This window comes from Pteronotus mesoamericanus, unplaced genomic scaffold (genome assembly GCF_021234165.1).
Source record: "Pteronotus mesoamericanus isolate MK-2021 breed Mesoamerican mustached bat unplaced genomic scaffold, CSHL_Meso_final contig_75, whole genome shotgun sequence".
In the NCBI taxonomy this organism is placed as follows: Eukaryota; Metazoa; Chordata; class Mammalia; order Chiroptera; family Mormoopidae; genus Pteronotus; species Pteronotus mesoamericanus.
The window spans coordinates 4,168,697-4,182,450 of NW_026555249.1; the positions used below are offsets into that span (position 1 = coordinate 4,168,697).

The 13,754-nt window shown below is 41.6% G+C and overlaps 1 protein-coding gene across 1 annotated transcript in view; it reads right to left on the reverse strand.

Annotated features, from left to right (window-relative positions):
• Window positions 1-13,727, reverse strand: part of DROSHA (drosha ribonuclease III) — a 104,660-nt gene extending 90,933 nt beyond the window's left edge. Inside the window, exons 1-4 of the mRNA XM_054583909.1 lie at window positions 13,632-13,727; window positions 11,310-11,377; window positions 8,044-8,877; window positions 4,153-4,245 (exon numbers count right to left, since the gene is read on the reverse strand). Of these exons, the coding sequence (XP_054439884.1) occupies window positions 4,153-4,245; window positions 8,044-8,877; window positions 11,310-11,329 (947 nt within the window). The 5' untranslated portion in view covers window positions 11,330-11,377; window positions 13,632-13,727. The remainder of the gene's footprint in view (window positions 1-4,152; window positions 4,246-8,043; window positions 8,878-11,309; window positions 11,378-13,631) is intronic.
• Window positions 13,728-13,754: the final 27 nt, after the last annotated feature.

Genomic DNA, 13,754 nt, shown 5'->3' on the forward strand with positions numbered 1-13,754 from the left:
TGATTATGTTTAACCTTTGCCATTCTGATGAAAGAGTATCTCATTAAACTTGCTAATTTTTATCACTACTGAAATTCTACATTTCATGTTCACTTCTTTTCTGAACTTCCCAGTCACATGGTGTGCCAATATTTTTAAAATTAGGATTGCAGTCCTTTTTATTTATTGAAAGGCTTTTCTTATTAAGACAATCACCCTTCCTCAGTCATATGTAATATAACCTTCTTCAGGTTTGTTTTCCATTTAAATTCTATCTGCTTATTGCTACATGAAACTTTTAGATGGCAAAATCTAGAGATTTTTAAGTTTATGCTTCCTCCCTAGCATTATGCTTACAATCCTTTCCCAGGTGAAGGTCAAATAAACATTTTATATGTTCTTCAATTACCTATAGCACTAAACTTCTCACTCTCTGCAAGATAAAAGGCAGAAATTTCAGTTTTTTCCTCCAAATGGCTTCCCAACTGTCCCCACATCAGTTTTTCCTCTGATTTGAAAAAGCAACTTTATAGTGAATGGGCAAGTTCATATATGCTTGACTGTTGCTCAAAGTTTGTTTCATTGATCTATTTATACCCATATCAAAATTTTTAAATTCTTATGTGTTTATAGAACATTTTAACACTACAAAGCTACATTATCATTTTCCTTCCTTATTCTCACTTTTATTATAATTTCACTCATGAAGTTCTAAAACCTACACATCAACTGGCTACATTAAAATCATAGGTTACTTTGAAGAAAACTTCCAGTATTCTTACAACACTGTCATCCACTTCCACTACGGGACTACGCCATGCCCTCCATTCACGTACATTAATTACCTTCTTTGTCATCAGCAACATTTATATTTTCTTCCCATTGATCTATATATTTTTAAGTTTTATTAAGTCATTTAATTTTAATTAATGTAAATTCTCTGTAGTGAAATTTACATTTTCTTTTCATTACATGTTCCAAGTAGGTATTCCTTGTTTATTTAGGAAGGCTATTAACTCCAGTAGGTTTACTTTGTAACTGTCAACTCCAGTGAGTTGACTCTCATTGTGTCTTAGCTGATCCACTTTAATTTCTCTGATAACACCATTAGCTCATAATGGCATCTTAGTTCCCAGAGGTGTGGTTCTGTTTGTTTTTGGTGCGAGGAGCTGGATGCTCTGCTAAGCACTTCACTGACACTCATATTTACTCCTTACAAGAATTCTGAGGCAGATTCGAATATCCCCTACAGAGGAAACGGGATTAGAAATTGTCACTTGTCCAATATCACAAAGCTCCTAAGTGGTAAATGCTAATACGGTTGTTTGACACAGATATTTTGACATGTACTAAAAACCCCACCAAATGCTTATTATTACCAAGAAACACAGGCAAAAGGCAGCCTGGCCCCCGCCCCTTCAGGCAGGCACACTGAACGCCGGGTGGGCATGGCTGGCTGCTGTGCGCACCTGTTAGCCTTCTTCTTTCTCTTTGTCTAACACTTTGACAGGGGCATTTCAGAGCAGGACATCTTTTTTATGGTGTCTCAGGCATTGCAAATTTCAAAACCCAAACTCAAAACTGTTTCTCAATAATACGCTATATTACCAACTATGGTAACTTTTCCTCCTTTGCAGTACTTCCATCTCTCGCTGTTTCCTCATCTACTGAATTATCCTCACAGAATCCAAGTCGTCTTCCCCGCAAGCCAGTGGGCACTGGAGAAGGAACCGCTAGACTGAAGAGACTGCGAACACTCTACGTTAAAAACCACCGACCTCCAATGGGTTCTCAATGGCTTCTGCCAACACAGCAACCTGGCTTTTCTTCCTATCCTATCCGTATCTCCTCCTTCATCTCCTCCTCCACAAGTCCTTCCTCACGGACAAATGCCTCCTAGTTCATCTAATCTCATCATGGCATCTAGTTTTTCCATCTAAAATCTCTTCTCTGAACTTTACACCTGTATATCCAATTCACTAGCTCAGAGTTCCACTTGCGTCTCAACTCCATGTGCCCCAAACGGAACTCATCCTCCTGCCTCTCTCGGGGTAACGGGGAACACCGGGTCTCAGGCGGTGACTGCTGAGTCTTCCTCTTCATGATCAGTTACCGAGTCCTACCGACTCCATCCCGTAAGCATCTCTCCATTACCTCTACCAGCCCCATTGCTACTGTCACCGCCCAAGTTGGGGCACGATCATTTCTCTCTGTTTTACTACAAACACCTTCAGAACTCATTTCCTCCGGGCTTGACCTTCCGGAGCGTTTCTCCACACGGCAAGCTTCACACACGCTCTTTCCTCTGCCCTATCTCCCTCCTTCCCTAACGCATTCCTGAACTGTGCACACTTCAGGGATCGGTAAAAAGTCAATTTACCTATGACTGCCCTGGACTGGTTTTCACTGCTGTGTGTCCAGAGCAACATGCAATTGCCCTGGCAAAAGCACTTTCCGTAGCACCTAACTTTCTTATTCCCATAAAATGGGGACTGTTGTTGACAACTGTATCACTTGCACCAGTAAATACCTGGGACACCCGTCATGTAATGTGTTTCCTGTGCTTGTTAAGTTACGCTTTGTTAGGTGACAGCGATAGGCAATGGGGCCTCGCCTTCCTTCTAGCTTGTATGGAAAGGCCTGTAAGGTTTTGACATTAAATGTGGTTATTTTGAGATGGAGACAACCATGTTCATCATGATAATGTTCTCCATCATGTTCAAGAAGTCTGCTTATATTCTTAGTTTACCAAAGTTCCTACTCCTAAGTCAATGCTGATTTTATATGAAATATCTAATAGGCAGTACTGAGAAAACCCTATCAATTGTGACACAAAAAATTAGCTATAGATTTCTTAATGCTAACCTATCTATACAAGCAAACTTGGAATTCTGTTAACACACTAGATTAGAAAACTTTCTAATCTACTAATCAGATTTTCATATCCATATTCATGAGAGAGACTGTTTTTTGGTTTTCTTTTCATTGGACAGGTTCTGCCACTGGGTTTTCCTGGTATCACAGCATGAGCTGAGCTTTCCCTCCATCTTCTTCAATGTTCTAGAATAGTTTAAAACTTTTTAGGAAACGGTATAAATTCGACGTTTTCAATTTTTTCCATGGTTATTGGCCTATTAAAATTTTCTACTTCTTATGTGAAATCTGTGGTTTTTGTTTTCTACTTCCAAGATTCTTAACTTTTTAAATAAAAATCTATACTTATGCCAATGTTGTAAGTTTTAAATCTCCTTTATTTTGATATTCTTTCTCATACCTAATGCAATGTGTTTTTCTTTTCTTGAGTTGCCACTTTTTAAGTTGTATGACCTTTCAAAGAAGTCTTGCATTTATTTACAAATAGTTATAGTGCTGTAGTTCTGTTTTCTATTTCATTAATCTCTTTTATCTTTAAATCCTTTTTTCTGTTTTTCTTCACCAATTTCTAGAACCAAACGATCAGGTAATAACAATATGTGTGTTTATACATACGTGTGTGCATACATATGTGTATATACACACACACACATATATTTACCATTTATTTTGCATTAACTCTGGGCCCAGTTCTAGTGTTCTGCATGTATTATCTCAATGATCCCTCACCACTAAATGCCTTCATAAGTGCCCTTATTTTAGACAGACATTGAAGCTTAAAAAAGGTTAGATAAATTTATCCAGTAACAACACTGAGAGAACTAATAATTGACCCCAAATCTGTCAGACTCCAGAGTGCTGTTCTTAATTACCACTATATAAGACCACAGAATTGGTTACACACTCTAAGTTTTAGTTTATAACAATCTCAATGTCATTCTAAATAAAGTGTAACTGCGGTTTTACTTTTTTCGAAACATATTTAAAAACATAATTATGAATTTCCAAGGGTTTTTAAAACCTTGAATTTTTAATGTATAGTTTTGTAGCAATTGACGTCAGAAAAAGTGGCCCATATAATTTCTAATTTCTGGAAATTTATCAAGATTTTCCTTGCGCATAATTAATACATCTTGAAAATACAGATTTTTAAGTGAGTGGCTGCTCTAGGTTTTTCACAGGGCATTTTGGAAGACTCTTAAGCTATTTTGAAGACGTGGCTGATACTTTGCATAAGCACAAAATCTGAGTTCAAGGAGATAATCCTATGACTTCTTTCCGTGTGAACTCCTTGCTTACCTTCCAGATCTCTTATACTCTTTTTTGTAGGACCTTTCCAGAGATGGTGATCTTCGGCTGTCCCGGTGCCTGTGTCTCTCCCGTTCCCGCTCTCTTAAAGGAATTAATACACAGAGCTGTTTTCAACAGAAAGACTCAAAAACACCATCTCTCTTCACTGAATTCATCTTCTAAATAAATGGGCCTTACCTAAGGGCTTTTCAGGCACTGTTCTCTATGGGACATTTTTATTCATCCTGCATTTATTAGAGAATAAGGGAGCTTTTCCTTTACAGAAGTTCACTAACTTAGACATTTTTTGCTGTTTTCTTTAAAGAAAAGAGTCATACCTGATTGATACTAAGCAACAAAGGGAATTTTATCATAATCTTCTGTAGAGACTTTCCAACCAGCCAATCCTCGGTTATTTAATCTACGGGGAAGACTTTAAAGAATTCTTTTGTCTGTTAATTTCCAGGAAACTCTCAATTCCATCCATGAAATAAATGTAAACTTAAGCTTTAGTAGTAAATATTAGAACAAGGCTCTATAATGAAAGAGTTCTAAACCTAGAGGTTATAGGCCTGAGTAGTTGTTCTAGCTGTCACTAACTGCCGTGAGACTGGAAGTCACTTTACCTGTGAATGCTATTTTCATCAGAAAAAAACCCCACATAGAGACCCTGAGTTTATTTAGTATAAACACAGAATTTTAAAACCTCCCAATGTTAAACTAGGAAAATTTAATAATAATAACTTCCGAGTTTATTTAATAAGCACAATGAGACCTGGAACAAAAATCAGAACTCTAGAGTGTTTGAATCAGAACTGAATCAAAGGGAAATAACCACCCAATCTCAAAATGGGGAAAAAATAAAATAAAATGCTGTATTAGCCTGAGTCCAGCAGGAAGACTATAAAAATGTCTGAACTCAAAAATATCCCCCAACCTATAGCCACAAAGAAGGTAAATACACTGAAATCAAAACTTACGAAACTGAGATTCATCATTGCTTAGATATAAAAAGCAAAAACTGTTTTGCACTTAAAGATCACCCCCTCCTCCCTTAAAGGAAGACTCCTTTAAATAATGTACTTTTGACATACATGTAAGATTCAGGTACACACAAACTGTACAAAATAAAGTAGTCAGAGCTTGGGATTCTACATAGTTTATCTAATTCACTCCTAAAATCAGAGTTTACTTTTAGGCAATAAATCCCAACTAGTGAGCAATACCACACGCCAAGGATACAATCTGCAGGGACATGACTGCTAAAAAGAATCATTATTTCCACATAAAAAACTCTATTTAGTGGATATTCCTAACGTTTGTTTATTTTTTAACATCTAGGTAATAGAATTTTGCACTCAATAGCATCTGAGTCAGGATGAACTGAAAAGACCAATGTGGGTATAAATCACCTTAGAAACACAATATGATTAACCCCTTTAAAGCAAGAAAAACAGTGTTTGGGTTACTTTTCCAAAGACTGAACCTTGTTGCGAGCATTAAGATCTTCCTCCGGAGCATGACACTAGCTCTCCAATGGCTGTACGTTGAACCTCACGGGACAGCTATGGGGGTTACTGCGCCACAGCACCACTCAGCGACGGGAAGCTCTCCCTGTCCTGGACCACGCTGCACAGAGCTTGGTCTCTGCGCTGTTCTGTCTCCTTTCCCACTCCACAGAATAACCTTGATCTTGCACGATAACAAAAAAGTGTATCCACTTCTTCACAAACTTTCTCTAGAAATAGTCTGCCCTAAAACAATCTTGTAATTAGTATTCAACCACATTTCGGAGGAAGAGAAATAGAAGGAAAATGGAATTTGAAAAAGGATAGATTCACTTACCCCAAGAAGCTAGGAGACAAGAGGCCAGAGGACAAGCTACAGAATGTTCATAAACAACACAGTCTAATGCATAAATGGGTGAAGTTCTGGGTTTCTCTGATATACTTCTAGAAGATATACTAGGGCTCCAGAGCCCCATGTTTCTTTCACAGAAGCATTCCATATAAGGCAGGTGACTGGCACCCACCTAAGACCCCAAAGGGAGCCGATTATAAAGTTGGCTGGGACACTAAGGCGGCTCCCGGGCCAACAGCCCAAGTACAACATCATAAGACAACTCTAACGTAAGTAAGAAAGAAGAGCTAACTGCCTAAATAGGTCCTCCACAGCCAAGGAGCTGTGGTCTAGGACAATGGAGAGTGACAGCAATTCTTTCGGCACTTGATTCCACTGACTGATAAACATCCTCAGTTTACAAGGTATTTGAGTTTCTTCAAATAAACACGTAACTTCAAGGTTGAGCCTGGATGGAAAAAATTTTCAGCAGAGCCCTAATAACTCAGCTCTAACTTAAGCCCCCCAAACAGAAAAACAAATGTGATCTAGAACAGTGAAGTTCACAGCAAAATGTTTCCCCAGAGAGAGGATTAACAATTACTTTAAAGTCTGAAGCAAACTCTTTCCGGTTTAGATTTTTATCATAAAACTATGAAATCCATTATCACGGGCCTCTGCTAACTAGTTCATCACAGAATAACTAAGAACAAAACTGACCAGGAACAGCAACTCATGCTGAAAAGACTTCCAAGACTACGACTCTCAGAATCAGTCACCTCCACAGGGAACAGGTATCCTTCCACCCACCACTGGCATCAGGGAGAAGCAACAACTCATTTTCCTTCCAAACCTGAGCACTAGACACTCTCAACAGGACAAGAACGAGCATCACCGTTTATCGGCAAAATGTTCAACCAGAATCAAACCGACAACCAGGAGGAAAACGCGGAGGCCAAGAAATGAGCAGGGGCCGCGACCCGCTCTCTGCAAACCCGCAGAGCAGGCAGCACTGGCCGGCGAGGAGCTCAAACGCTCGCAGAGCAAAAGCTCCAGGAGACAGTGAAGGTAAACACCACGGGGGACAGAAGGAGGGGCACTGCGACCAGCTGGGCGAGTGGGAAACCTCAGAGCTTTACAGATGTGGGGAGCTCAATGAAGGTACAAGCGAACGTTAACACCGTCATCACCTGCGCATTTTTATTTTTCCATCTAAACCAGTGGCTCTTAAGACTTTTGGGGTAACAGATCACATCATCTCTTGAGAATGTGATGTCAGGTACCTACTTACTTATAGAAAAACATACACACACATAAAATTTTGCATGTGACTTCAGAGCATTTCCAGAAGGCCATCTATGAATCCCAGTTTAAGAGCACCTGCTGAAACCTTATTCTCTTGCATATAGAGATGTTTGGTCTTTTAGAAAAAACGAAATGTCACCTGGAATGGAACGGTATTTTTTAAATACAATTTTCTTCAGCACACACTTGTTTTAGTGTAACAAAAGCAGGTTAAAGCTATTTTGAAAACTGTAACTTTGATAATGAATAACTAATACTACTTCATTTTACAAGGAAACAGAGCAAAAAGGCAACAATACACAATAAACTTCCATTTATCCTAAGAATCAGAAAGCAAGTTCTGCTTAACTCGTTTGATTCTTAATTGATAACATATGCAGATCATCGATTCCAAAAGAATTCAAGTACTGTGTAAGGTTACTGATACTGAACATAAATACATATAAAGCAAAAAATATATGATTTTTTATTAGCTCATCATTAAAACGTCAACTGTATTATGCAGAGTAATCAGCTTATATCCATTGAAATGAATCTACATTGATAATTTTGGAATGCTTTTCAAAAGTGGCTTTTTCTGACATCAATTTCTTTACTTGTCAGTTGTCTCTTCCTCTTTAAAACAGCCCAAAACAAGTTTTATTTCCTTTTAGAAATCGAATGCACTGCTGGACCTTTTGGGCCTGGTCCGCGGACAAACAGAAACGGCCTGTGTCTGGGCCTCGGTAGGTCACTAAAACAACAGAGGAGTTTTACCTGCTCCGCTCATAGCTCCGGTGGCGAGAGGGCGTCCTCCCTCGGTCGTAATCTGATCTGTAGCGGCTGTCTGGTCTCCGCCTGTCAGGACTGCGGCCGCGCTCCCGCCGATCCAGGGACCGGTGCCTCTCGCCGCGCCCGTGACTGTGATCCCGGTGCCTGTGATCGTCATAGTGCTTGAGCCTTTCAGGGGACCTCCTCTCACTGGGAGCCTTTGGGAGTGGGTATGGAGGGAGATGCCTAAAATGAGGACTACTGCTGTTATTAGCACTGGGTGGGAAAGAACTGGGACTGTTCTGGAAGCTGTTAAAATTGGGAGGCGGGAAATTGTGGTGCGAATACCCAGGAGGGTACTGGTAATTGACCTGCTGCGGCATGACTGGCGGGGGCGGGGGGTGGGGCATGGACGGAGGGGGCATCATGAAGGGGAAAGTGCCTTGTCCCGGAGGTGCTCCAGGGACTGGGGGGTTATTGGGACAGGGCATCGGGGGCGGCATGGGAGGAAAACAGGGGGGTACCGGAAAGGGGGGCCTCATCTGGTGATTGGGGAAGGGGGGCCGGATGGGGCAGGGGGGAAGAGGGCCTTGCGCTGATGGAGGCATGGGGGGAGGGAAGGGCACAAAATCTGGTCGTGGAGGCAGAAAATTGGGGGCTGGAGAGTTCGAGAAGGTGGTGGAAGGAGCACTTGGAGGTTCGTATTGATATTGCACGGGAGGCTGCTGGGGGTGAAGCAGTCTCAGATTCTGGGGCCTGAAGGCTGGCGCTGAAGGTCTGGCTCCATGTCCTCCTCGCCCTCGGGGACACCCTCGTCCTGGGTGGAACGACATTCTATGACTTCAGAGGAGGAAAAAAAAAAGAGAGAGAGAAGAAAACTATGGAAACAGGGTTTCACAAATGCCTGATTAGAACAACTGGCAGACCCCTTAGGCCACTGGAATATTCCACCCACCTAATATTGAGTTCTCCGTAATATCTGACACTTTGCATGGCTAGTAAACTCCTCTTCCCCTGTCTCAGCGACCCAACCCACTGCCATGGTCTCTCTGTGGACCTTGTCACTCCCTAAAGCCACTGACCTCTCCAGAATGATGAATTCAATATCCCATTGTCCAACCATCTGCTGTCCTTGCTTAAGTTTCCAAAAAACCCTGACCGCACCACGTCATCCTGTCCACGTTCTCCCACATCTCTCTACCTGTACCAGCATTCTCCGGTCTTCATCTTCCCTCCCGCTCAGCACAGACTGCAAATGCAACCAAACATGCCCTGGAAGGAACTGATGATCTTCCCCTCCAAGATAATACCGCTTGCTCCTTTTATTTATTTATTTATTTTTCTATCTCAACAGATACCATTTAGGTTCTACATACTTTCTTTCACCTTCACCATCTTTGCCATAAACGTTTTCACTGCCCAACCAACTGGCCTCAAGGCAATTTTTCCATTAAAATGATAAATGTAATCCAAATCTAGTTGAGGTGTACCTTTCTACAAGTTGGTTCTCCAGAGAGTCAGGCCTTCCAACTACAAGCTGGGCATCGACTGCTGCCTTCGGTCCCTCGCTGCTGGTGCACGAAGCTAGAAGACAAGGTGGCCACTCCACAGGCTATTACTCCAGGGACCACTGCCTACAAGGAGTGACCCCACCAAGGCAGGAACAGATGTCCCTTCTCTTCCTGGGACCGCTACACAGTTTAACACCACTGCCGGTCAAACGCGGGCCAGACAGGCCTGACCACGGCAGGAGCAAGCGTCTCAAGAACTTGGAGAGCCCTCTTAACTCTGCAGGCTGTACCTAGGAAAGCACCTGTCTTCGTTCCATGAGAAATGTAAGTTTGACCCTGTGATTGATGCTCCTCCGTAGGTTCCCATCAGTAAGTCCCCAGCAGTGCCTGTCAATAGCTAAGTGTTACGGACAACAACAGATTTTAATATCCTAGCACGGCTTCCTCAATGTAAGCAAATTCACCTTTAAATCATAACAACTTCACTTAGGCCATTAAACAAGTGGATTTGAAATCATACCAAACCAACACACAACACCTCATGGTGATGGTCTTAGAAGTTAGAATTTCTTCTCGATGACAATGATTTGCTCCTAGAGTTGGTTTCTTATTTTGAAACACAGACAATGGGAAGAGACAAAGAGGCTGAGGGCCTTCTTTGATGGCACAGGGTTGAGCCCACATTTTCTACAGAAGGAAGACAAGTGCTTAGGTACAATCCACAAAGTAAAATCAATTATTTAAATAGTATTTCCTCCATAAATCTATACATATTTTAAATGTACTCAAATATTTTTTATTTCACAATAAAGTCTTTGTTATTCATTTTATCATGTTTCATTATATCCTTTTTACTGAGCCTTTTATTTGTATTTATCTTTTTTACAGCAAAATTGCCCTATAGCAAATTAGTCACACTGCAAAAATGCTTGCAGCAGAGATGTTTGCAGCAGAGATGTTTACAGCAAAGACGCTTATGGCAAAAAAAAACAGACACATATTGGTCCTGAAGTTATACACCAGGGCATTATCTAACAAGTGTTCCTTCTTGACCCACTTTAGCTAAAAATTTATTTTAAAATTCCTGTAATTTTTTTATTCTCACCCGAGGACATGCTTAATGATTTTAGAGAAAGGGGGAGGGGAGAGTGAGAGAAACATCAATGGGAGAGAAACACTGATTGGCTGCCTCTCATGCGCACCCTGACCAAACCCTCAACCTACGTATGTGCTATGACTGGGAATCGAACCCCCGACCTTTCAGTTTACAGGACCGCACTCCAATCAACTACACCACACTGGCTAGGGCATTTCCTATCATTTTTAGTTCATAAATACTTGAGTTCATCCACTTCACACCATCATCTCTGGCCTGGCTACTACAGTAACACCTTGTGAGTCTCTCTATAACCACTATCAACAACCACCCCCCACCCCGCAAGCCTGTTAGGTTTCCTGTTCTCACACACTCTGTGCTGCTTCTTGGAAGTTCCTATGAGAATTACAATTCACCAACTAACTAACTAATTCCGTCTTCAATTTCTGCCTGCACCTCATAACTGCAAGTTTCATCTTGGCAGAGCTCTGGCTGTCTCATTAACTGCTCTGGTCTTAGCTCCTAGCCACACACATGACCCAAATGAAAACACGTTCTCCTCTCTTCACATATCTAAGGCCTTCCCACAGCCTATAACTCAGTGCCAGTGTTTCCTCTTCTCTCTGTTCTCCCAAAACTACTGCCATTACTACCATACCACTCACCACGTATTGCCTTGCATCATGACGTACTGTCTGGATCAATGTCCCATCTTCCACAAAGAATATAAGCACTAAAGGACAGAAAGAATAAAATAGATATAAAAATGTCTCCTAAATGGATAAGCTAGAAAATATTTCTGCAATTATCTTAACACTAATTTTGCATTCTCTGATGCTTTTAGCATACTAACAAAATTAAGAGGATGTTGCACTGAATTAAAGTTTACAACTAATTTTTAAGATGTCCTTAATACTTGTCTTGATGACTCAGAACAATCAGCAGCTAAAAAGACTGAACATTTGTGCATATTCCATCTCTAATTTGCTAATAGATTGGGAGAAAATAACCAATTCTCCTCTCCCTCTCCATTCGCTACTTTCCTTCACAGTCAGACCAGTGTTCAAATTCAAACATAACTATAATTTTGTAGCGGTAACAGTTATCCTTGATTTTAATTCTCCACTTTTCCCATAGAAGAATGTTGTGAACATGAATGACTCTCCATGTACTTAAACTTCAGAAAAATATTCTTAAAATGCAAATATATAGTAAGTGCTAAAAGCTTTACTGGTGAAGCATTTCCCTAAAGTCTTTCTACCTAAGGTTTATCAATAGGCTCAAAGTAGCTTTTCAAATGGCTCATGAAAATTGTTTCAGGCTGTTTAACTGTATCAGTCACTGGGGTTAATAAATATCGGGCACCAAATAATATCTAAATAATGACTGTTTCTCAGTCCAAGGCGCTCAAAATAACTCTAAGGCCTAAAAACAGTTGATCTTGCCACCATGGGCTACTCTCTGTGAACAGAATTAAATTCAAACTCCATGCCTGTTATACAACGCTCTCTACAATGTGAACCCAACTTCTCCCAGGCTTATTGTCCATTTCCTTCCCCACAAAGTACCTATCACCCTGGATTTTCCCAGTTGCCTAACACCCAGCTTGTTCTTTGCTCTCACTCTTCTGAAATCTCCTGCTCTATGAGTTTGCCCACTGACTTCTACCCATCTACCTATGTCAGATGCCACCTCTTCTGTGAAAACTTTCCTGGTTCCCTTTAGGAAGTAATCCCATTCCCTCTAGACTTCCCTCTTGGTCTGTACTTACTTCTTTTACAGCACTTACCAGAGACTGTCTCATTTTATAGTCATGTGTGCACATGTCTAACTCCTCCACTAGATTATTAGCTCCTTGATGACATGGGTTGATTCATAGTCATTCCTGAATCCTTCACAGCCCCTGGCAGAGCATCCTGCACACAGTAGGTGGTCAATAAACGTTTACTGTCTCACCGATAGTATGTTTCTATGTTGCTACTATACAAGTCCCTTTCACATATATTCACAACAGACTTGCATTACCAAACCAGACAAAAAGACCTTCCCACCGATTCACACAATATTTAAGGAGCCAGTACATGTGGGGCACTGTCACAGGCCCTGCGGACTCAAGGATGAGCAAGATACACAGCCTGCAGGACTCACAGAGCTCAGAACCTGCATACAAATACATTTTTTAAAAAAACAATATAATGCAAAAACACAAGAAAAGAGGCATGCACAGAGTCTAGGAGAACACAAAGGAATATGCTGGACCTTGAGGTGGGCAACCGTCAGAATCACTAAAACTCTCACTCACTGTTTAACAGTCAACATTCACTGAGATCCTCAAGAAGGTTCCTATAGATAGAATATCTGAAGACACCGATTATGAAACTGACCTACTAAAGGCATAGTCAGGGTATGTTGTGAATGCAAACTTTAATTCAAAAGTCAAGGAATTCACTACAACTGGAAAAAGCAATCATTTTCCGCCTCTGCCTACTCCTAGGTTGGAGTTTGGAAGTAGGAAAGATGAGGGATCTTTTTGGGATAATTAACCCGTCCAGGAACATCAGTCCATGTAGAAAGAGTTGCAAAGTGTTTGTTAAGAACATCCTCTTCTCCCGTAGCTGAACCTGCAGGCCCATCAACTTCCTAGGGCTGAATTGCGCGTTTCCCTGTTTGCATCTCCCGCCAGACTGGGAGCCCCAACCGGGCAAGCGCCGGGCTCACGGTCTACCTCCCCTCCGAGACACCGGCGACCCCAGGCCTGAACCAGCGCATGCGCTCCACAAATGAATGAGAGGTCTCATTTGTCACGTCTCTGTATTTGCGGGATCTGGGCCTAGGGTCGCTTTTTTTCTTGCGACCCTTGACAAGGAGCTGTCTGAGCCTAACTTCCAGGCGCCTGTCCCCTTGGCCCCGGCCAGTAGCCCCGTTTAAATCCAGACACTCGCAAGCGCTCCCTCTTCGAACGCCCGCGAGGTGACCCTTTTACCTACAAAAAGTCTCCCGGGCCGCGAGATCACCGTCGGAGCAATGCCAGGCTTATTCTGCAGCCGCTAAAAACGGAGCACCTCCCGCGCCTCCGGAACAGGAAACGCAGGGAATTAAAAAGCAAACCT